This window comes from Impatiens glandulifera, chromosome 1, assembly GCF_907164915.1.
Source record: "Impatiens glandulifera chromosome 1, dImpGla2.1, whole genome shotgun sequence".
Taxonomy (NCBI): Eukaryota; Viridiplantae; Streptophyta; class Magnoliopsida; order Ericales; family Balsaminaceae; genus Impatiens; species Impatiens glandulifera.
The window spans coordinates 27753572-27778978 of NC_061862.1; the positions used below are offsets into that span (position 1 = coordinate 27753572).

Genomic DNA, 25407 nt, shown 5'->3' on the forward strand with positions numbered 1-25407 from the left:
ATGTTACAAATACTATTATATTTAAATCGATAAAAGAGCACCAAATTTTTGTGCTCGCTTCAGGCCTCGAAATCTCAGGTCCGACACTGATATTGATATATACTGAAATTCTTCAAAGAATCCATTTAATAAATTCTCAAACTTTTGACTACTTTGAATTTCACCACTAAAACTAGAACTTTAAAATCTGATTACATCAAATTCAAACTCTAAAAAACAAAAACATTTGTTCATGAATTTGGCAATACCAAAAAACAATTTTACATTTAAAAAATGACAATATTCACTTCATTGTAATTTGAAAACACTCAAACAAATAACATTCATGTACCTTGTAACTTGTGTCACATAAAATATAAATAATAAATAATTACCTAGTTAACTTATTTCAGATAGCAAATAAATATTTTTTCAATAACATCATATTAATTAAGCTGTGAATAGGCTACAAACAATTCAATGAACTTAAACAACTATGAATTAGAAACAAATATAGTTGAATATGAGTAATAACTTTTCTTCACCAATTATAATTTATGTAAGATTTATTAATTAAACAAGATTGAGTAATTAAATTTCTTGTATAAATGTATTTATCAGTTATTCTGAATTAAACTAAATTTCCTTAATGGTTGAATCATGATAATCTTTAAAATAAATTAGTATTTCTTTTTTGAAAAGTAACAAAATTATTAAATATTGAGTCTTTTCTCCTTCTCTCCACGCATCACTAATATATAAATCTTTCTAATGTTGTGTGACTGATCATTATTTTCAGTACTTTAGTTGCTTCTGTCATCTCTCTCCGGTTAAAAATGTTTACCAGGCAGAAGCAACAGTCGCCGGCGCCGCCGGTTTCTCTCTCTATGTTTATCTTATTTATAGTCATTTCCGGCTGTGCCAATGCCGGAAAATCCCCTCCAGGTCCCATCAAAACGGTGGTGGTTCTGGTAATGGAGAATCGCTCATTTGACCACATGCTCGGCTGGATGAAATCCTTGAACCCTGAAATCAATGGCGTCACAGGATCTGAATCCAACCCAACCTCTACTTCCGACCCGAATTCATCCCGTGTCTATTTTCAGAACCAGTCTCATTACGTTGATCCCGATCCGGGCCATTCTTTCCAGGTACCGTGTATAAAAATGAAATCTGAACATAACCCATATATTCATTCATTCATTCTCATTAACATCTTGATTTCAGGCCATTCGGGAACAGATATTCGGATCCAACGACACCTCAGCTAATCCGCCTCCGATGAATGGGTTTGCTCAACAAGCTCTATCAATGCAACCAGACATGCCACAAGCAGTCATGAATGGGTTCAATCCGGATAAGGTTGCTGTCTACAAATCTTTGGTGTCTGAATTCGCAGTGTTCGATCGGTGGTTCGCTTCTGTTCCGACATCAACTCAGCCGAATCGACTCTACGTTCACTCCGGCACATCGGCCGGCGCCACCACCAACAAACCGATTCTACTCGCAAGAGGGTATCCTCAGAAAACGATTTTTGAAAGCCTGGATGAAGCCGGTTACTCATTTGGAATATACTATCAAGATGTGCCGGCGACTCTGTTCTACAGGAACTTGAGAAAGCTCAAGTATGTGTTTAAATTTCATCAATACGATTCGACCTTTAAGAAAGACGCCGCCAAGGGGAAATTGCCTAATTATGCGGTGGTGGAGCAGCATTACACCGATACAAAAAATAATCCGGCCACCGACGACCATCCATCGCACGACGTCTACCGGTAAACGATTCTTACATCTCCGATTGGTTATTTATTCACTGTTAATGCTAATCGAATTCAATGATGATGAACAGGGGACAAATGTTGGTGAAGGAGGTGTATGAAACTCTGAGGGCTAGTCCGCAGTGGAACGAAACCCTTTTGATAATCACTTATGATGAACACGGCGGTTTCTTTGATCATGTTCCTACTCCTGTCCGTGGTGTCCCGAGCCCAGATGATATTGTCGGACCCGAACCCTTTTTCTTCAAATTCGACCGGTTGGGTGTCCGGGTTCCCACAATCATGGTCTCACCTTGGATCCAAAAAGGAACCGGTAAGATGTCACTCTTTCTAAAGGGTGGTGGGAAAGAAGCTGCCTTTTGTTGGACTTTAGTTTAATAAAATCCAGTCTAGAAAAAGAGGATAAGTTAGTGTTAAAAAAATAATATATTTATTTATTTCATTCCGTGATCTAAATTATTGCATGTGGTTTTCTTTACTAAATTCAACACCAAACAAACTACTTTTGTGTTTTTTTCAAAGGGTCCAATAATTTTGATAATAATATGAATATAAAAGTGAGTGATTTTGTTTGCAGTTGTGCATGGGCCCAATGGGAATCCATCTGCAACCTCAGAATACGAGCATTCATCAATCCCAGGAACAATGAAGAAGATATTCAATCTACCCAACTTTCTCACCAAGAGAGATTCATGGGCTGGCACCTTCGAGGGAATTCTCCAAACAAAGGAGCCAAGAACCGACTGCCCTGTAACATTGCCGATGCCAGTGCCGATAAGACAAACCGAGGCCAACGAGGAAGCGAAGTTAACGGAATTCCAGCAGGAGTTGGTTCAGCTGGCTGCGGTGTTGAAAGGAGAGAACATTCTGGGAAGTATTTCAAATAAGATTGAGAAGGAGATGAATGTTAAAGAAGGGAAAGTGTATATGCAAGAAGCAATGGAAGGGTTTGTTGAGGCAGGGATTGCAGCTACTTCAATGGGAGTTGATTCTGAACAGATTGTGCACATGAGGCCTTCTCTTACCACAAGGCATTTCAAAACAGTTCATTAATTTAATTACTATCTAGGTCTAGGACTATATCATATTACAGGACCTGGTGTATTATAAACCTATCAAATCATAGTCATGATCAGATCGTTAAATATATGCAGTATTACTAATTCAATTCATTTTTTTGCTTTATTGATTTGTCATTATGTTTCTTGGAAAAAATATGTTGGCAAAGAACTATTCTTTTTGTGTAAATTGTCTATTATCCTAATAGAGATTGTATTTATGCCAGTGACAATTGATTTTGGACATAAAAACAATCCCACCTGTAACAATTATAAACAGCGGTAATATGATTTGTTAAAAACAAAATGAGTTTTTAAATTCTATAAGACACATAAATCAATAGTTATAAAACATGAATCATAAAATTTTCTAAAATAAAAAAAAAAAAACGAAACTTGGGATAACAATGGGTCCTTTACCCATGGGTAGTGAAATATTCATCTCCAATTTTCATTTTACAACCTAACCCTATCGGGTATTTCTAATTCTATCACTATCGACCCCATCGGGTATCTCTAATTCTATCACTATCGACGTTTCGTCGGATATCTGATCTCCCACGGATGCTTTATTATCCTATTCAATGAATTTAAGAAAGTAACATAATTTTATTAAATAATAAATAATTTTAAAATTAATAATATTAAAATGTTATAGAAAAATAAATAAATAATTACTTAACATCTTATTTGTTGAAGAAAACAACCTCTTAAAAAAAATAAAGTAAAGATTAAATATAAAAAAGTGAGAGTGAAAGTAATATTTTATTATTAAAAAGAATGGAAGATAATGAGAAATGATCTAAATGTGTGATAAATAATTTTTTTTTGGTAAAAATAAAGTTGGAGTAGAGAATAAGTATAAGCAAAATAAATTGTGTATTTATTAGAATGTTTATCAACTTGAAATGTCACGATAAAATTTAATAAAAAAATTTATATTAATATAATCGGTTATCGAAATTTTGAATCATACCCGATTTAAAACACCCTACCCAATTATCTAATACTCACACGGAAATCAGGTACCCATCCCGATTTAAAATATCAAGCCACCCAAGAACACTTGCATAGATATTAACATAATGTTTATTCAATTAAATTAAACTATATTCTATTGTTAAAACTGTCTTGCTTTGAAGTGGGGTTAAATATAAACTAAAACCTTTAAGTTAACTTGTATTTCAAATGTCAGTTGTGGCTTCGAACTGATAACCGTTTCATTTGAAGAATCTTTCAATATTTAAATCATGTTTAATGCTAATATCTTTACAAAATATTATTTTAATATCTAATTTAAAATAAGAGTGCTAGCTTCCAAGATTAAAAATAAAATAATGCCCTAATCTTGCCATTTTTTTTTGCAATAAAAGACCCAAATTTGTAGTTTTCATAATAACATATTGCATAAACATGAAACAAAACCTTAAAACACTCTGAAGGGGATAAACAGACCTTCCAAAAGTATCAAACAACTCCTAAACTTCCAAAACATGAACACCTATTCTGGTGTTACTTCAATAATGAAAAAAGAAGTCATTGTTCTAACTAAATATATAAAAATGAAAATAAAACTATCCGAGCAATATTGAACTCAAAATTCTGGTTATGTTAAATCAAAGAGAGTAGATGAGTACTGAAAATTCCATAGCATCAGTTTTTGATTTGTTGATGTAAACATTCTTCTTCCTATGATCTAATTTTCTGCTCAAAGACCTGTATATGTTTTGTATTATGTACTCTCCCCAGTTACTTCCATTTTTCTACCTATATTATTATACCTCCAAAAGATACTTCCAGTCTTCAGTTCACTACAGTTTGTCCCACCCAGGAATGTTAGCAGAAGCTTCGTTCACCATCTTTACAAGTCTTACCTGCCAAGTACAACAACATACATAACAAACAGGACATCAAAACCAGAAATTAATTTACAAAACATAGGTAATGGCAGATCAACAATCTGATCTTTCATTGTATCTCAAGTCCAAACATGTTCTTTGCACATTCAAACAGAATGTCATTACTATACGCATCATCTAAAGAAGAGTTGGATCACATACCACACTTTCGGGAACTCCAGGGGGAGGCAAGGTGATGTTTCTCGGGGGAGGTCTCCTAAGATGAGATCTCTTGTCAAAACGCCATTCCCCAATTTTTCCATAAGTTAGTTTTCCCTATCATTTTTTACCAACCAGGAATAATAAGGCTTAGAAAAGAGGAAAGGTCATCACATGGGCGAGTCAGTCAGTAAAACCTCTTACCTTCATATTGTAATCACATCCATAAGTGTAATGAATTATAAAATTCTTTCCAACCTCCAAATCCCAAGGTGGCTGATTGAAGCGAAAAACAGTCCAAAACAAGTGAGAAGAAGTCAAATAGTTAAACTAGAGTAAATAGCACAAACAAACCTGAATCATAAAGTCTGTACGAAGAATGTGTCGCACACCATGCAGTGCAGATGCAATCGCATAACCATACCTAAAGGAATGGAATGGATGTTCAAAACCTCCAAAGTCAATATACATGTTCAACTTACAAACTTAAAATAAAAAAGTTTGACATATGTAATGAACTCACATTTCAAGTACCCATCCAAAAGCTTTGTCGGTTTCAGGGTCGTATTTCATTCTGAGAGATATATTCATCCATGTAGGTGCTATATCCTCTAGAATAGACTGTTGTTACACATACACTAATGTCATGTCATTATTAAAGCAACATCTTTCAACAGAACATATCATAACTAATCAAAGTTTTTCTCAAAAAAAAATTCATAGTTCACCAACTACAGTTGAAATCCATTATTGGCCTTATAACTTTAACCCAATGCTATAGAGAACGCTATCCAATACCAAGGACAAGGATATGTTAAATGAATAGAACAAAGAACACTATATAAGATCCAACAAAGAATCAAACTTATTTAAATGTTCACCCACCATTGTTTAGGTATTTTTTTCCTTTGATCGCGGAAAAATCTAAATTTGTTATGTTTGCCAATAATCACTCTAGTCTATAAATTATTTGGTCATGATCCAGAAAATAAAAATTCTATACCAAATGAAGCAGAAAAATACACTATAATTTGGATTGTGATTTAGGAAATAATTTGCATACCAAATCAAACTACAAAAATCATGCTATAATCTGAATTATAGTAAAAGAATAAACTAATCTCATGGCAAACAAAAAAAAATGTTTCAATAATTTTGGCTTTCCAATGTGACTGACAAAATACTAGTTTTCAGATAGGCTCTATATTTTCTTGACAAAAGAGCTCAACCTATAGGAACTGTTCAGATATTCTAAAGAATGCAGATATTTTAAAGTAATTTCATCTGAATCAACCGAAAACTAGTTTGAATTAAGTAAAAAAAAGAAAAAAGAAACAGAATGAGAGTGATGATTTGTATTAACAAATGGGGAATATGCATCACCTTCTTGATAATTACTGGAGAATTGCCAATAGGATCAACATTAGTGATAGGTCCCTTCTCTTCAGGAAAATATTTCCTAACTATTGCCTTGTTTTCAACTGGTTTGATGTAGAAAAATGGAAAAGCTGCTGGATGAACTCCATGTGCCAAGTTAGGTAGAGGGTTTACAAATAGGTGATCAGGTTCTGCCATCAAAATGTATCTGCATCAGCCCATAGAATGTGCTCGATTTTAGATCATAAAAGCATGAGTGAAAATAAATTTTATGAGGATTGCAAATGAAACTTACTCTTCCTCAATAACAGTTCTCTCTAGCCATTGCACAAAAGCCCACGGTCTATTCAACACAATATAACCCTAGACATGACATCCAAAATTGTGTGAAAATAGATAGTTAAAGTGATGGATTTCTTGAATGCACTATTTTTCTCTTATAGAGAACCAATTGAAACTGCCTCAACCAAGGCCTCTATCATATGCACGAACGAAAAGCAACACATGAAGATGAATCTACTTACTGTGAAATAAGAATTTCCTTCTTTTTAAGATGTTTAGTGTTTTTGTACCTTAAATGTTCAAAACATTGGTACACTTATACAAAAGAAGCAGGGATTTACATCTACTTCATATATGCAGTATCAAAATTAATGCAAAGAATAACAGTTATACCCGATCAAGCCCATTAGGAAGTGGATCAACCACAAAGGATGGAATCTCATCCATCAAACGATCAGATCTCCCTGAGTGCAAGATCCTAGTAAACCCTCCCATGTCAGATCCAGGCATGTCCTTAACCTTCTTATACCAGTAATACATAATTCGACACTGCCATTGGCTGTAAGCCGCATCTGTTGCTGTAAGAGCAACATGGTAAAGAGCTCGTGTTTGATTAGTCTGCCTAGACCCATCTGGGTTAAAATCAAACCAATTCAAATCTTCCCCAGAATTTGCTTCCATGTTGTGCATGATCATAGTTATCAAATTATAAGTTGCAAGGAAGAATCCCAATGATATCAAAACCAGAAACACTGGAGAAGCACGAGACATATGCTTCTTCCCTATCATTGCACTATTTTAAATCAACTCAATCTAATAGGAACAGCTGATAAGCAGATAAACCCTTTATAGAAAACAATATCAAACCACTCCCCGAATCTGCCAATCGAAACAGAAAAGAAAATGAAGTCAAAAAGCAGCTAAATAAACTGCAGAATCGATGATGCGTTTCTTTCCTGGATGACAGATACGGAAAAAGGAGTAACTGCAGATCTGACATTCTAATAAAAAAAATTGGATTTTGACTAAAACCCTAATAGCATAGATGATCAATGCATGGGAGAGAGGAAGTAAAATTGAAGGCGTTAGCGATTGAGTAGTTAAAATTGAAAAGAAAAAAATACCCTAAAAGTTGAAGTTCATGAAATGTATGTGGTGAAGAACATTACCTGAGCTTATGATAGACGGAAATGGAGAGAAATAGATACAGATATCTCGATGTATATATATATATATATAGAGAGAGATGATCGAAAGGAAAGGGACGATCAGAGGACTGAGTGGGGATCCACAACTGCAACCATATTCAGATCAGTCTCTTCTTTTACTTGTACATTTTGACTTTTCTTTCTTTTTAATAAAAAAATATTACATATGTAAAAATTTAATAAATAAAATTATAAAACTCACCTACAAAAAGGGTAAAATCTTTCAAATCCATTATATATATTATATATATATTAGGGATTTATCTATTATAATTATTAATAAGCATTCTATTTTACACTTAAAAAAATAAAAAAATAAAAAAATAAAAAAATAATAATAATAAAAAATAGTAATGTTTGTTACATGGTATTAATTATATAAGTATTAATTGTATGAGATATAAGTTATAAATGGATATTAAGAGGTGTAAATTATATAGGCTATTTTTATTTGGTTGATAGTATAAAAAGATTATAAATTGTAAAGATTTTATAATTTTGTGTTTGGTTGATTGTATAAAAATGTTGTATAAAATGTAAAAAAATATTTTTATTCTTTATATTTATATTTATATAAATTTAATTTAATTATTAAATTAATATTTATTTATTTTTATTCATATTTTTTTTATTATTACTTATAATTTGTAAACACATTTTGTGTTAGGTTATAAAATGTAGTTAACAAGTGTAGATATTTGTTTATATTGAATATTAAAACTTTGTTTTTCACTTATAATTATTTTATTTTATTTTTGTGGAAAATTTTTAAACTAGTTAGATCTAATTTAATAATCAAGCTTCTTACCACTATATTAAATCATGGCTTTATTAATAGGTAATTTTTATTTATCTTATTTAAGAATATATATAATTAATAAAGAAAATGATTGCCAATCAAGCTAATCACATTACTCATCACATAATTAATAAGATTAATATAATATATTAAATTTTACCACAATATATTAAATTATAAAAAAAATATCTATATCTTTAATTTTTTATTATTTTTATTCCTTGAATGCCCAATTTTTATATTTACATTTTTTTTTATTATAATTTGTAGAATATATATATAGAAAGTTAATATATTGTTCATTTACTCCAATTTCAAAAATGTTAAAATTATTAAAAAAATATTAGATCTAGATTTTATTTAAATATATAATATTAAATATTAACAGGGTCAAAGTTAATAAAAAATTATTAATTTCATTTTTATTTATATTAAACTAAATAAGAAAAAACCCTTTTTCATTTTTATTATATTAAATTAAATAAGAAAAAAAACCCTTCAAAAAAACATAAAATTCATAAATAAGTTGTTAATTTTTAAAAAAAAAATGAGAATATAAAAAATATGAGAAATAAAAACTAATAAAAAAAATGAAATATAAAATAGAAATTAATATTAAAATAATAAAAAAATTAAGAATAAAATAAATTAAACAGTTTAATTAATGAAAAAGAATGAGAGAGAAAATATATTAATATTTAATTAATAAATATATAAATTTAAAAATAAAAGTTAACCATGTTTATTAAAACAGGCTAAATGAGCCAATTTTTGATAATACATATGTTGAAATGATTTTTATTAGTACATACGTCTAACTTAGCTATTTGTACAAGTATATATGAGCTTTTTTCTATTTTAAAATATAAATTATATAACTTTTAAATATTATTTATACAAAATAATTAAATAAAAACACTTAACAAAATTTACTATTACTATTATTATTTTATACCTACAATCAATACTACCTAACAAATATATATGGCAATATATATTATTACATAAATATAATAATTTTTATATTATTATTAATAAAAATAATTTACTTTAGTTACTTAAATAGTATTTTAACATTTATTATAGATCTGTTCAAATTTTAGAAAGTGGCATAATATTAATAATATAAAACTATTTCAATATTAAAGGATTATTATTATATTTTTTTATTGTTTAAAGAAGTATGAAAATGAATATTAAGTTCTTATCATTTTAGTAATCGGTGAGTCATCCACAATTACAAAATTTAATCAACTCAATTGGTAAGATTATAAAAAAAATGTCACAGTTTCAACTATATTTGGAGAATTTGGGTTATTGGTTATAGAGTCCTACCCAATTCTACTTAATTAAAAACAATAAGAATTTAATGAACTCAATTATTTTTAGTTAATTAAAAATCTTATTTTTTTTAGTTATTATATATTTACTAACATTTATTTATTGCGTAAATTTTATTTTAAATAATAATACTACTATTATTTACAGATTTTATTTAATAAAAATGTGTGTTTAAAATTATTATTGCGTTGTAATTTTATACTTTATTTTGTTTAAAAAATGTCTTAAATCTATTATTAGAGGTATATAATTGAATAATAAAAATTATCAAACATACATAACGTTTGTTGCATCAAATGGGTTGTTTAAAGAGGTCTTGAATTTGAATAAAAATTTCTAATTAAACATAGTCATTGATGGGCACTGCCATACTCATTTTAAAAAATTAAAAGAAAAATAAATATATAATATGAATGATTATAAATTTTAATTTGTTTTCATAATTTATCCCATGATAAATGTCAATTATAGCAATCATTCATATGCAGAGTCGGTCCCGAGTTTCGTGCTGTCCCAGTCCCCGTTAGTAAAATGCTCTATATTTTTTTGTTGCCTTAAGTCGAGTTAAAAAATTTAATAAGAAAAATGGTTTTTGGTGAGGTTTGAATCCATAACCAAAACAAAAATTTTAAGTTTTTATCTAAAATCACTAAACTACAATATTTTATGTTCAAAATTACAATATATTTAATTTAAACCTTATTATTTTTAATAAATGGGCTGTCCCGGGAAGTGGGCTGCCCTAGCCCGAGTACTTGTCGGGCTTACCTCAGGGCAGACCCTGTTCATATGTCATTTATGATTTTTATTTTTATTGTATTAGTTTATATAGTAAAAAAGGAAAATAAACATTTACAAAATAATTATGGATCAATCAAAATATTTTTATCCATTTAAGAAAAAAATACTATTGATTATCTCATCCTTTGAAATCATTTATTGATTTAGAATTGCCTTAAATTTAATATTTATATTCTTAGAATTAAATTGAGATTTTTGGGTTGCAAATATAGGTATTTATTAATGCTCTTAGGTTACAAGTAATTGCAAATTTGTCACTATTCCGTTACAAGTAATTGCTAACTTTTATTTATTGTTTACAATTGAGTATACAATATAGAGGTCTCCTTATCATGTGTGAGTTTTTCTAACATATTAAAAAACAAAACTTTTTAATTAAAGTAAATTTTTATAATTAATTTAATATCTTGCATAGGGTAAAAGAGTTGAGTCGAGTACGTACCATACTACTCGAACTCGACTCGAATTGAATTGTAAATACTCGAACTCGATTGAGTATCAAAATTTATACTAGATCGATTATAATTCAAACTACTCGAGCTCGAACTCAAACTCGAAAACTCTAAAATTAAATTTTATTAATTAAAATTATATTTTACCATTAAATAATATCTCAAATATAATATAATATATATTTCACAAACTACACATATATATAATCACAACATTATTTAATAATAAAAAATATAAATATCATCACATAATTTAAAAATAATCATTCAATTATAAAAATCTCATTTAAAAATTACAAACGAAATTAAATATTTAAAAGATGTTCATCATAAATATTACAAGATTCGAATATATAAAATAGTGAAAGCAATGAACAAGCTGTTAACGTAAAATCCAAAAAATAGATGTTTCAAAGTCATGTTGGAAAAAGAATCTACTAAGGAGAAGAAAAAGAAGGGTTTAACCGTTTAAAAATGGAAGGAGAAAAAAAATAAGGGTTGGCCATTTTGGAAATAAAAGGAGAAGAGAGATAGAGATGAATTTGACTGTTTGTTTGAGAATGGAAGAAGGAAAAAACAGAAATGAAAGGAGAAGATAGAGATAAATTTGACTGCTTGCTTGGGAATAAAAAGAAGAAGAGAAATGGAAGGTTTAAGAAGGAAAGTCTGTGGGTTTTTTTTTTGGTTATAATATTATATATTATATAATTATATATATTATATAATATATAATTATATATATTATATAATATATAATATATAACTCAACCAACAAATATAAAACTCGAGTTTGAGCTCGATTTTATAATCGAGCTACTCGAATTTGACTCGAGCTCGGTCAAACCGAGTTCGAGACGAGCTTTGACCGAGCTATTTACGAGCAACTTGACTCGTTTACGCCCCTAAATGTAAGTAGGATAGGTAAGTCAAAATCACATTTTAACAAGATCTAAAATTTGACTATATATATATATATAAAATTAGGAAGAGTATAACATTTACGTTCTAAGAATCGAACCCTTCACATTTCACTTATGTTAGTTTAATAAGTTTTGTCAACATATATATTACCTTTGAGTAACAAAAATTAAGTTGCTAAAAAAAATCTAAAACAAATAACAATCACATTGTGCAGCACTAATTCTTGATCCCATGTTTTGATTTATCTATATAAATAGTAGTACCCAATTCGACCAGGTCACCGTGAGTAGGAATTTAATTTTATTAGAAAAAATAATTTATAAAATATAACTAAATATTTCATGATAAATACTATATAGTTGACTATGCTAATATAAAAAATTATTCAGATCCTACCCAAAAACTCAAATCTCTTAGAACAATTTAAGATTGGGGCTAAATATTTATTTAAAAAATTTGTATCAAGAGAATAATTTTTTTTATTACAAGTTGTGCCATATATATATTGTCATAAGTTATTCAAAAGAAAAACAAATTTCTCAAAGAATGTCTGTAAATATGAAACATCATTGAGACAAAACATAAAATGATCATGTTCTCAAAAATCCAGTACAAATTTAATTTATTTTTGCCAAATAATATATTTTTAGAATTTTGATCTAATAAGATAGGGAGAATCAGCCTTGATTTTTTTTTAAAATTCTTTTTTATAACCTATTAATGATATTTAGTCATGTATGCTTGTGATTTTCTATAATTTACGTTTTTAAATCGGTAAGAGAAATTGTAGATCAATCGGATCATGTTATGTTGTTATACTTTTCATTTTCCCATTATTATTTTCATTTTCTTCATCAATTTATTTTAAACATTGCTTATGCAATAAGAAAAGGTGTATTTATGATACTTTTTATAAAACTTGAGAGGATTAAATTCTTATTAAAAATATCTTAATTAAATTGACAAGGGCCAAATATTTCATTTATTTATTTGTTAGTCATGGTAAAGATAATTTAATTTAAGTTTCTCAATTTCTTCTTAGAAGTTTTTAACTTTAATTTTTTTACATTGTATACAATACTTAATTGTATCTCAATACAAAAAAGAGATAAAACTACATATCATAAAGAATCTAATCAAAATTCATAGTGTAACATGGTAGCATAAATTAATGAGCAAATTTAAAAAGTCCAATATTTACTTCTGTCTATATATATATATATACCAAAGTATAGAATATTGTCATTATACAAGAAACTAAGAATGGGCTCCAAAAAAATGAGGGGAAATTGCTGAGAAATATTTGTATTAGTACTTGTTCTAGTCCCCATGGGATCTACAATGCAGTCTGCTCAAGGATCAGAAGTCTGCTGAAGGATCAGAGGAACTAGACGGAGAGAAATTGACCCCCTTTCCAGGTTTGGGTTGTTGGAAGATGATCAATAACGTTAATGGGTGCAAAGAGAAGATTCTCGAGACATTCAAAACCCGAAAAATGCATGCTAGTAAAGATTGTTGTATGGTCATTTCTAGACTAACCAACGATTGTTTCTCAATTGTATTCAAGACCAATCCTTATACTTAGCGTCATTTTATTAAAAATTCCAAAAAATGGGAAAAAAAAAACCACGAGTTTAAGAGATCATTCTAGACAGGCCTATAATGATTTTGAAGTTGTAACATTCTGAGTAAAAGCTAAAAAGCTAAAAACGTAAATGAATTATCTGATTACAATGTTTTCAATTCTAGTGAGTTTAAAAAATGGTAAATTCCAGTTCCTACAGATATTCCAGTTCTGCTCCGTGCTTGGAATTCTTGTCCACGTTACCGCGAGGGCGCTGCAATCCGATACAACATCTTTCCATAACTCTTCAACGCTCCTGCGGGTTCTGTCATATACTTTGCATTCCGTTCTTGCCAAATGTTATACACCACTGCTCCAAAAAGCCGCACTTGAACACGTTTGTTGCAAATTTATTTCCCTTGGCTTTGAGTAGTGCTGCATCTTTGATTTCATTCCATTCGCTCGGGAAACTGATCAACTCCAGGCTTTTATAGAATCTGTTCCAAAGCTCTAAAGCAATACAACAACTCCCGAATAGGTGATCTATGGTTTCTTCATTTCCTTTACATAGAAGACAGTTCGTGTTCGGGATGCTCATATACTTGCTGATACGATCACGAGTGTTGAGTCTTTCCCAGAAGGCGAACCATAAGATGAACTGGTGTCTAGGGATAATCTTCGTTGACCATAAAAGATGAGCCCATTCTACTTTATGTGCTTTTTCCCGGGTTACCTCCCATATTTTCTTCGATACTAGCTTCCCATTGTCCTCAGCTTTCCATTCATGAATATCCGGTATGTCGTGTAGTTGTATGTTACTTATATGATCAAGTATCCTCTGTCCTTCTAGATTTCTTCTCAAGAGTGAGTCCCAATTTTCGTCTTTAATGTCTCTGATTTTCGCTTCTGTGCAGTCCCTTCTGATGCGGGTATTTTGAAACTCCTCCTTGTGGATGATAAGCTGGTTTTCGAACTAGGGGTCGTGCTAGAATAAAGTGTCTTTCCCGTCCCCTAGTCGGATGTCATAAAGATCTGCAATATCGCTTCTTAGTTTAAGAATCTTTTTTACAGACCATCTCATACATTCATGAATTTTGTAGGTCCAGATGCTGGTTTCGTATTTCATAAACCTCGTATGCACCCATTTGATCCATAGTGACTCCTGATTGTGCTCTAAAGCCCACAGATGCTTGAAGGTGAGAGCCTTGTTCCACTCGATACAGTTCTTCAAGCCGATGCCTCCCTCGTCCTTCGGTTTGTAGAGAGCGGTCAATTTGACTTTTTTTCCTCCTCTTTCGCTACTGACCCAGATAAAGTTCCTCATCAATGTATCGAACTCATTCATTACCTTCTTCGGAATGACCATTTGCTACGCCCAGTAGCCAACTATGCCCATGACCACTGTTTTGATAAGTTCGATCCTCCCTGCATAAGAAAGTTTTTTCGTTGTCCAGCCAGATATCGTGTTTTTTACCTTTTCAATCAGCGGCTTGCAGTGTGAGATCTCGATCTGCTTGGCAGTTAACGGAATTCCTAAGTACCTTAAGGGAAAACTTCCTTCCTTGATGCCCATGATGTTGAAGATGTCCTGCTTCGTTTCGTCATTTACGCCTCCATAAAATGCCACACTTTTGCTTTCATTAATAGTTAAACCTGTAATCTCAGAAAAGAACGTTAGTGCAGCCCTAATAGTTATAATGGAATCAATGTCTGCGTGCGCTAGAATGAACAAATCATCAGCAAAACATAAATGGGTTACCTCCTCTACCTCACAGAATGGGTGAAAGATGTATGGACGATTCTTTCGGAACATCGCGAATATGCTCTCAAAGATCGCCATGATAGCTATGAAAAGGTAAGAAGAGAGGGGTGTTAGGATTTGTATCTCCCAAATCCGACCTGCTTGAAAACTATATGTAAAAAACAAAAGAAAGAAGAACACAAGAACACACAAATTTATAGTGGTTCACTCAAATTGAGCTACATCCACTTTAGCCACCACCAGATTTCACTATGAAGAAGAAGAAAGAATACAGAGTTTTTGCCTTACACTTTATCTCTCTAAAATTCTGTCTTGACAATGTAAACCCTTAATAATTACATATTTATAGGGTAAACATTCAGTTAATAAATCTAAATAACTTTAGTCAGGCCCAAACCCAAAACCAAAAAGAAAACCCAATAAACTCTAATTAACAATGTAGAGTTTATTATAAGTGTAGGATCCATAACTCAACAATCTCGCACTTGGAGACTAACTTCATCATCTCTCGATCGGTAGTGGCTTTCCATTTGGTGTCTTAACGAAGAAGACCAACTGAAGTTACACACAACTTCAGTTTCCCATTTGTCACAACTTTCGTTAACATATCAGCTGAATTCTCACTCCTGAGAATCTTCTCAAGAGCTAATACTCCATCTTCTAAAGCTGACCGGATGAAATGATAACGAACTTGTATATGCTTCGTCCTGCCATGATAAACATGATTCTTTGCCAAATGAATGACACTCTGACTGTTGCATCGCAACACACTTCCCTCGTAGTCTTGACTCAATTCTCGCAAAAAGGGTTGTAACCACATCATTTCCTTAGCAGCTTCTGTCACAGCAACATACTCTGCCTCACAACTAGAAAGAGCAACAATCTTCTGCAATTTTGAAATCCAATTGATTGCAGTACCTCCTAGAGTATAAATATACCATATTGTGCTCTTCCTACTATCAACATCACCACCATTGTCAGCATCAACATATCCTTCCAAACCCATATTAGACTTTCGAAAACACAAAGCGAGACCCATACTTCCTCTTAAGTATCGTAGTATCCACTTTACTGCTTCCCAATGTTGTCTACCCGGATTGCTCATGAATCTGTTAACAACTCCCGCTGCATGTGCTATGTCTGGTCTTATGCAAACCATCGCATACATAATACAACCAATGACAGAGGCATACGGAACAGTTGCCATGTAATTTTTCTCCTCCTCTGTTGAAGGCGACTGATCTTTAGATAGTCTGAAGTGACTAGCTAAGGGGGTAGTAACTGGTTTTGCATCATACAAGTTGAACCTGCTAAGAACTTTCTTCACATATTCTTCTTGTGAAATCTTGAGAACTTCTTCATCCCTGAAAATTCTCATCCCAAGGATTTGTTTAGCAGCACCCAAATCCTTCATTGCAAACTTTTCAGACAACTCTTTCTTGAGCTTGTTAATCTCATACAAGCTTGCTCCAGCAATCAACATGTCATCAACTTAGAGAAGAAGAAGAATGTACGATTTATCAAACCTCTTGATATAGCATCAATGATCAGCTTCACACCTCAAAAAATTATTACTTTTCATGAAGCTATCGAACTTCTTGTACCATTGCCTTGGAGCATGTTTCAAACCATACAGACTCTTCTGAAGCTTACACACAAACTCATCTTTTCCTTTGATTTCAAATCCTTCTAGTTGTCGCATATAAATCTCTTCATCTAAATCACCATGAAGAAAATCAGTTTTGACATCCATTTGTTGAAGATGAAAGTCTTCTTTCACAACCAAACTCAAAATAGTTCTGATTGTCATCAATTTAACTACTGGAGAGAAGATTTCATTGTAGTCAATATCTTATTTTTGTTGAAATCCTTTCACAACCAACCTTGCCTTGTACCTCATGGTTTTATCATGTTCTTCTTTAATCATGAAGATCCATTTGTTGTGAAGTGATTTCTTTCCCTTTGATAGCTCAGTGAGCTCCCAAGTCTGATTCAACGTCAAAGAGTCCATCTCATCTTTTATCGCAGACTCCCACTTAACTGATTCATCAGATTTTATTGATTCCTCAAAGTATTCAGGTTCACCTCTATCTGTAAACAAGATATAGTTCAAAGATGGAGACCATCTCTCAACTGGTTTTCGATTCCTAGACGATCTTCTCGACTGGTTTTCGATTCCTAACGATCTTCTCAACTTTATAACCGGTGTTTGCTGATTTACCTCTGGGGCCACATTCTCAACAGTTTCATCTTCAACAACATATTGTTCTTCTTCGACAGTCAGTATATATTCAGCTAAAAAATCTCTCAAATCGACTATACCAGTCTTTTCCAACTTGGAATCACCATCTGATGTCTTCCCAACACAATCTTTGTAGAGAACCTGTTCATTGAAGATAACATTTCTGTTACGAATGATCTTCCGATTTTGATTATCCCAGAAACGATAACCAAACTCGATATCACCATAACCAATAAAAAACATTTATTAGACTTTGGATCAAGCTTGCTCCTATCACATTCATTAATATGAACATATGATAAACAACCAAATACTTTCAAATAAGAAAGATTTACCTTTTTATTGCTCCAGGCTTCTTCAGGAATTCTGAATTCAAGAGGAATAGAGGGTCCCCTATTTATCAAATAGGCAGCAGTATTAATAGCTTCTGCCTAGAAGGTTTTAGGCAGCCCTGCATGCAATCTCATGCTTCTAGCACGCTCGTTCAATGTTCGATTCATTCGTTCAGCTACTCCATTCTCTTGAGGCGTTCAGGGAACAATCTTCACCATACTGATCCCATTTTCAACACAATACTCATTGAAATCTGAATTGATATATTCACCTCCATTGTCGGATCTCAAGCACTTAACTTTCTGATTTGTTTCATTTTCAACCAAAGCCTTTCATTTCTTGAAAATAACAAATACTTCAGACTTGTGCTTCATAAAATATACCCATACCTTTCTTGTCGAATCATCTTTAAATGTCACGTACTATTGTGATCCGCCAATAGAAGAAATAGGTGCAAGTCCCCACACATTAGTGTGTACCAACTCTAGCCTTTCTTTCTTGAGCTCCTTACCAATTTTTAAGAAACTCACCTGTTTCTGTTTTCCAAGAATGCAGGTTTCACATAACTGATGTTCAATAGACTTCAGTTCTGGAATATGTCCATTCTTCAAAAGAATTTTCATCATTTTTTCGCTCATATGGCCTAACCTGCAATGCCACAGCTCATTGTTCTTCGAGTCATCAACTACAGTAACAACTGATTCTCTGCAAGTTAAAGTCGTGTATAACGTTCCAGTTTTGTGACCTCGAGCAACAACTATTGCTCCTTTAGTCACCTTCCATGCACCATTTCCACAACTGAAATTGTGACCTTCTTCATCAAATTGTGTAACAAAGATCAAATTGCGCATTAAACCTAGAATGTGTCTCACCTTATTAATCTTCCAAACAGAACCAATTGTCATCTTCAATTTGATGTCCCCCATGCCAATAATATCTAGTGGCTCACCATCTGCGAGATAAACTTTCCCACAGTTTCTAGCCACATAATTCTCCATTAACTCTTTGTGGGCAGTGGTGTGGAAAGACGCTCCTGATTCCAAAACCCATGAATCTATCGGGCTATCAATAGATAGAAGTAATGCATCAGTGATAGATTCTATAACAACGTTGGCTACATCATTTTTATCATCATCATTTTCTTCGGTTCTTTGCAGTTCCTCTTTAAATGACCATATTTACCACAATTCTAGCACTCAAATGTCCGCCCAGACTTGGACTGACTCCTCCTGCTCCTTGACATAGATCTGCTCTTACCTTAGTTGAAATTTCTATCATTACCTCTTCCCCTGTTTTCCACATTCAGAGCAGAACCTTTGAATGTTTCACCAGAATCAATTTTACAAACCTCTTCAGCAAAAATACGATCTCTAACTTCAACAAATTTCAGTTTAGCATTTCCAACTGAATTATTAATTGCTGCCCTCATAGGTTTCCAACTATTTGGTAGAGATGCTAACAAAATCAGGGCACTAACTTCTTCCCCCAAATCAATCTCAACAGATAGCAATTGATTCACAATTGTATTAAATTCATTTAAATAAGTAGTGACAGAAGTACCATCAACCATTCTTAAGTAAAAGAGTCTTTTCATTAAGTGTACCTTGTTGTTAGCAGATGGTTTCTCATACATATCAGAAAGAGCTTTCATCAGACCCATGGTGGTCTTCTCCTTTACTACATTGTGAGCAACCGTCTTGGCTAGCGTCAATCAGACAACTCCCAAAACCTGTCTATCAAGGAGTTTCCATTCAGCTTCATCCATCTTCTTTGGTTTCTCACTCAAAGGAACGTGAAACTTCTTTCCATAGAGATAATCTTCAATCTGCATTCTCTAGAAGGCATAATCTGTCTCATCAAATCTTCTAATCTCATGTCCTATACTGTTCTCACTTGCCATCATTTCCAATGCTCAGATCTAGCCTAGCTACTCTGATACCAGTTGTTAGGATTTGTATCTCCCAAATCCGACCTGCTTGAAAACAATCTGTAAAAAACACAAGAAAGAAGAACACAAGAACACACAAATTTATAGTGGTTCACTCAAATTGAGCTACATCCACTTCAGCCACCACCAGATTTCACTATGAAGAAGAAGAAGGAATACAGAGTTTTTGCCTTACACTTTATCTCTTTAAAATTCTGTTTTGACAATGTAAACCCTTAATAATTACATATTTATATGGTAAACATTCAGGTAATAAACCTAAATAACTTTGGTCAGGCCCAAGCCCAAAACCAAAAAGAAAACCCAATAAACTCTAATTAACAATGTAGAGTTTATTATAAGTGTAGGCTTCACAACTCAACAAGGGGGTCCCCTTGCCTTACCCCGTTTTCACCCTTGAAATAGCCTCCGCGGACTCCATTGACACTAACAACAAAGCAGGATGATGAAACACACTGCATAATCCAATCAATAAAAATCATAGGAAAAGTAGATACAACAAGAAAGTCTCGAATGGCTTCCCATCTAACAGAGTCGAAAGCTTTCTTGATATCTATTTTGAAAGCCACTCTCGGGGATATTTTCTTATTCCCGTAGCCTTTTAAAAGGCTCTACATGAGAAGAATATTATGAGAGATTGTCCTACCGGGGATGAATGCAGATTGGTTAAAATTTATAATTTTTCCTATGACATTTTTAAATCGTTTAGAAATGATTTTTGAAATTATTTTATAAATCACATTGCAGCAGGAAATTGGTCTGAAATCTTGTACTTTCTCAGGTATCGCAGTTTTGGGGATCAAGGTTAAGACCGCTGTATTCCATTGCTTTAACATCTTCTTGTTCTTGAAAAATTCCAGAACCCCATCAATAACGTCTTTACCCACAACCGACCAATTGTCTTTGAAGAACTGTGCATTAAACCTATCAGGATCCGGACTTTTATTCCCATCAATACTAAACAGAGCTTCTTTAACCTCAACCCTCGTGACCACCCTTATCAACTCGCGACTATCTTCTGCTTCCTATTAATAACTACACTAGTTGAAACAATCTGTTTTTGTCTAAGGGTCATTTTTTAAATTGTCCATATAAAACAACTATTACAAAATAAAAATAAACAAATATGAAAAAAAAAATAGGAGTAGAATGATGAATTTATTTATTTTCTTTCAAAATAAAATACATTCAAATGCACAAGTTTAAGAAACAAGTCACGGCTTGAATTATCGTGAAGAAAATAAATATTCCAATAGAAAAAAACAATTGTTTTAACTTTCACTTTTCTTTTAATTATTTTGTTCAAATCTAATATCTCAATATGAAAAAACAGATAAAAATGACATATCACAACAAAAAACCTTATTAATCATAATCTATATTCTAACATGGGAACATAAATTAATGAGCAACTTTATATTTACTTATATATAAATACACTAAAGTGTAATATATAATATGAATAAGTACCAAAGTATAGAATATTACCATTATACAAGAAATTAATTAGAATGTCCTCCAAGAAAATGATGGTAAATTTGGGAATAATAATTGTATTAGTGCTTGTTCTAGTTCCCATGGGATCTACAATGGAGTCTCAAGGATTAAAGGAGCAAGGAGAAGAAAGATTTGGGATTCCATTCTTCCCATCATATACTTGTTGGAAGAAAATCACGAACGTTAAAGGGTGCAAAGAAGAAATCAGTGATACATTCAAAACAAAAAGGTTCAAAATTGGCAAGCCTTGTTGTATTGTGATTACCGGGCTATCTGCTAGTTGTTTCGGGATTGTCTTCAAAACGAATCCTTATACCATGTTTTATGGATTTTCCGTCCAACAGTTCTGTAAAGGTAAGGGTAAGGGTAAGAATGGAAAGGAGATGTCTTTTCGCGAGAATCAGATTCAATTACATCATTTGTTCATTAGTGATTGACACTTTTGTTAAATGTCTTCTTTTATTCATATGTATGATTCATGATACTATAAATAATGTCATATAAATGATCAATTAACTAGTATCTCGTGTTACAATCGGGGATCTAAAGCTTATTCATAATAAAACTAATAATGTCAGTTTATAAAACTTGTAGTTTGAGTCAATACTCTTGTTCAATAAAATGTTGAAAATAATTAGATATTATTTAATAAGTTACATTATTTATTACCTATAATCGTAGATATAATATAGTTAATAGAGAATTATATATCTTAATTATGGATAAATATAATAAAAATATGATGTCATATTGTTGTTTTAGATACTCTTCGCAGAAGAATGATCCAACAAAGCACCCTATAAATGATAAAGAATCCAAACATGATTCCAACGTTAATCCATCTGTTGTCTCCTTCTAGATCTCCGTTCTTAAGCACATCATTCCCCGTCGTCAAACACTTGTAATCTCCTCCTCCTCCGGTACTATTATTGTAGATCATCAGATCAGATCTAGAGAAACAAACATCTCTTTGGCTCCAATACTCATTGGTAATCATTGAATCCAAAGGATATCGATAAATCGAAACATAGTACATGAAAATCCAATACTTGGGTATATTCTTCTTGGGTATGAAGTATCCCGAGAACAGGAAAAACGCGCCCAAAACCGTACAGATTAGAGAATTTCCTGATATGAAATCGGGCGACACGGCGCTCAGGAACATCACTAAGGAGCTGGCCATTAGAACGATCATCCAAACGAGGAATACGAAGAAGGAGAAGGCGGGAAGAGATGGGTTAAGTCCCACGAGCCAGTAAACGGGGATGGAGAAGAGTAGGGCGACTGCGAAAAGGAATGGGAGAAAGATGATTGTGTTTGCGATTATGTATGATGATATCTTGTATGCCCCTCTGGATGCTTCTTTCATTAGGACTCTCCTTTCTTGAAGGTAAATCGGTAAAGCTTCCACGGTTGATGATAGGAGGAAGCTTAAGCTGAACGCGAATAGGCCGAGTCTTTCCGCGATGCCAGTTTCGTCTTTCTTTACACTTACGTACACGCTTCCTAGCCCGAATCCTCCCACCAGGGCCTGAACTGTTCTGGCTAAGAACAACTGTTTCGTTCGATAAATGATTTTCCAGAATCTCGAGCACAGGACCAAGATTTCAAATCCTGGGAATTCGTTGTTGTTAATGATACTACTATTATCGTCTGGCTTCCATGGTTTTGATGATGGGAAGTTGATCTGTTGTTGGGTGGAATTGGAAATGGAATTCGTATTGTAGTGATGTTCCAGGGCGGAGATGATTTCGGATTCCATGGAGAATTCGAGAGGATTGAGTTGGGGTGGGATTCTGAAGCCTAATTTGTTGATTGTTTCTTCTAGAGAATGGAGACTGCCATGGTGGACGACTGAGCCATGAGAAAGAATCAAGAAACTGGAGATGAAGTCCAGGATTCTGTAACTTGGCTGGTGAATTGATAATATGATTGTCCTCTGCTTTGATTTCGCCATGGACGATAACAGCTCCATCACCTGAAGTGCTGATGAACTGTCGAGGCCGGAAGTGGGCTCGTCAAGGAGAAGAAATGGAGGATCATGCATCATCTCCACTCCAATAGAAACCCTCTTTCTTTCTCCTCCTGATATTCCTCTTTTCTCTTCATCCCCAACAAATCCATCCCCGACATGGGCAAGTCCAAGCTCCTGCATCAAGCTCTCAACTCGTTCCACTCTCTCTTTAACAAGCCTGAACTTAGCACTGAACATGAGCGTCTCCTTAACCGTCAACAATGGCAGTAAATCATCCTCTTGCGGAACGAACCCACATGTTTTCCTCAAATGGGTCGCCGATTTCACATCCTGATCGTTAATATAAATGCAGGCCCTGTTATCATCGAATAAATCGTTGTTGTTTCTAACTCTCCCGGAGATGATTCGCAGCAATGTGGATTTTCCAGTGCCACTTGGGCCTACAATGGCAAGTATTTCAGAGCTTCTGGCCTCGAACGAGACTGATTTGAGAATCGGAACTTGGTTTGGGTTGGTATTTTTGATTAATGGGACGATAGAATAGATCAGATTTGAGATCGAATTGGGACCCTTTTGGGAGATTGAGTAAGAGAGGTTTTTGGTGGTGAGTTTATTATAAGTGGGTTTTGTTGTTGTTGATGATGATAGTTGGGAATGGATTGAGGGAGTGGTGGTGGAGGAAAGGCTGGTGGATTCGTCTAGTTCTAATTCGTAAAGAGGGGAGTTGGAATTGGATGAGAAGAGGATTGCAATACTGTCATCATCAGTTGTTGTTTGAGGTTGATGATGGAAGAAAGGAGAAGCCATGGATGAATGGATTTGAGGTTGATTCAGAGAAGGAGCTTAGGCTATTAAGGTTTTGAGAAGATGGGGAGTTGGACCAACCTGAGCTGAATAGATGAGAAAGTTGGCAGAGTTTGGTGAACTGAAAATGGGGTTGGTTTTAACTGTATTATATCTTCCATATTAGATCATCCCCCACTATTTTAGAAACATCTGTTTCTTGTTGGTTCAACATTTTACACAAAGATTCAGCAAGTATCATCATAATTTACTTTTTATCATACTTAGAAGAATGAAATTTAAAGTGTGACTCAGAAATTTGTTATATTTCATTAGTAGCAAGAATGAATTGAATTACAGACCTGTTTATGTTAAGGGCATTGATTCCTCCATCTTGTTTGATCATCAATTCCTAAATCTTGTGTCATGTTTTGTTTTTTTTTTTGTTTTTTGTTTTTTTTTTACTTTTGAGTGCTTTGTTGAATAGTATAGACTAATGATCAATAGAATGATAAAAAAATGGAACCATGTAATATTATTTAGAATCTTTGAAAAAAGCATTGTTGCTGTTGCGAATGAACCATATTGAATTGGACAATAATGATTATACAATATTGGAAAACAACAATATTAAAAAACAACATTGTCTAATTATACAATAAATTAATAATGGCCTCCAGAATAAGGTAGCTTGGCACACCATGGGATCAACAGTGAAAGTTGAAGGATCATAAAAAGAGAATTGGACAATAATATGGGATGCAAAGAAGAGATCAATGATATATTTAATACAAAAATAAAAACCAAAGTTTATTGAATACAAGATAAGGAAATCAATTTATACAAAATAAAATTGGCACTACTAGTTTATTCAAAATATAACATAAGGAAGTCAATATGTCTAGAGCTCCTTATCTTGCCTTTTTATTATTCACAATAAAACTATAGTCTGTTTTACAAATTTTTAATTTGAGAAATAAATAATTTTATTATTTACTCTAGATGTTTTTGTTAAGATAAATTAATGTCATTTTTTAATAAGTAGTTCAATTCACAATTATAACACTAGTTATTCAATTTGAGGGCATTAAATAGCTTTTGAGACCTTAGTGTGAACCATATTAACTAGACTAATATATTATAAGTTATAACTAACAAAGAAAAATCCTAATAAAAAGAAATTATTTAAAAAAATTGAACATTTTTTTAATAAATTTAAATTCTGTCATCTATCAGGATGGGTATAGTCA

At 32.6% G+C, this 25407-nt stretch overlaps 3 protein-coding genes across 3 annotated transcripts; 1 reads left to right on the top strand and 2 right to left on the bottom strand.

The window, feature by feature from the left end:
• The first annotated feature begins 756 nt into the window (after positions 1–756).
• Positions 757–2942, top strand: LOC124921206 (non-specific phospholipase C2). The gene is made up of 4 exons (XM_047461834.1): positions 757–1130; positions 1207–1754; positions 1829–2070; positions 2335–2942. The coding sequence occupies exons 1-4, from the start codon at positions 816–818 to the stop codon at positions 2808–2810; spliced, it is 1581 nt and encodes a 526-aa protein (XP_047317790.1). The 5' UTR covers positions 757–815; the 3' UTR covers positions 2811–2942.
• Positions 2943–4206: 1264 nt separating this feature from the next.
• Positions 4207–7837, bottom strand: LOC124920619 (hydroxyproline O-arabinosyltransferase NOD3-like). The gene is made up of 9 exons (XM_047461144.1): positions 7701–7837; positions 6925–7410; positions 6545–6612; positions 6256–6457; positions 5396–5493; positions 5227–5296; positions 5077–5148; positions 4876–4989; positions 4207–4689 (listed from the first exon to the last, which is right to left on the bottom strand). Exons 2-9 carry the CDS (start codon positions 7318–7320, stop codon positions 4627–4629), a joined length of 1083 nt encoding a protein of 360 aa, XP_047317100.1. The 5' UTR covers positions 7321–7410; positions 7701–7837; the 3' UTR covers positions 4207–4626.
• Positions 7838–22144: 14307 nt separating this feature from the next.
• On the bottom strand, positions 22145–24212 carry LOC124921177 (ABC transporter G family member 23). Its single transcript, XM_047461801.1, has one exon. The coding sequence runs from the start codon at positions 24179–24181 to the stop codon at positions 22145–22147; it is 2037 nt and encodes a 678-aa protein (XP_047317757.1). The 5' UTR covers positions 24182–24212.
• Between the last annotated feature and the right edge of the window lie 1195 nt (positions 24213–25407).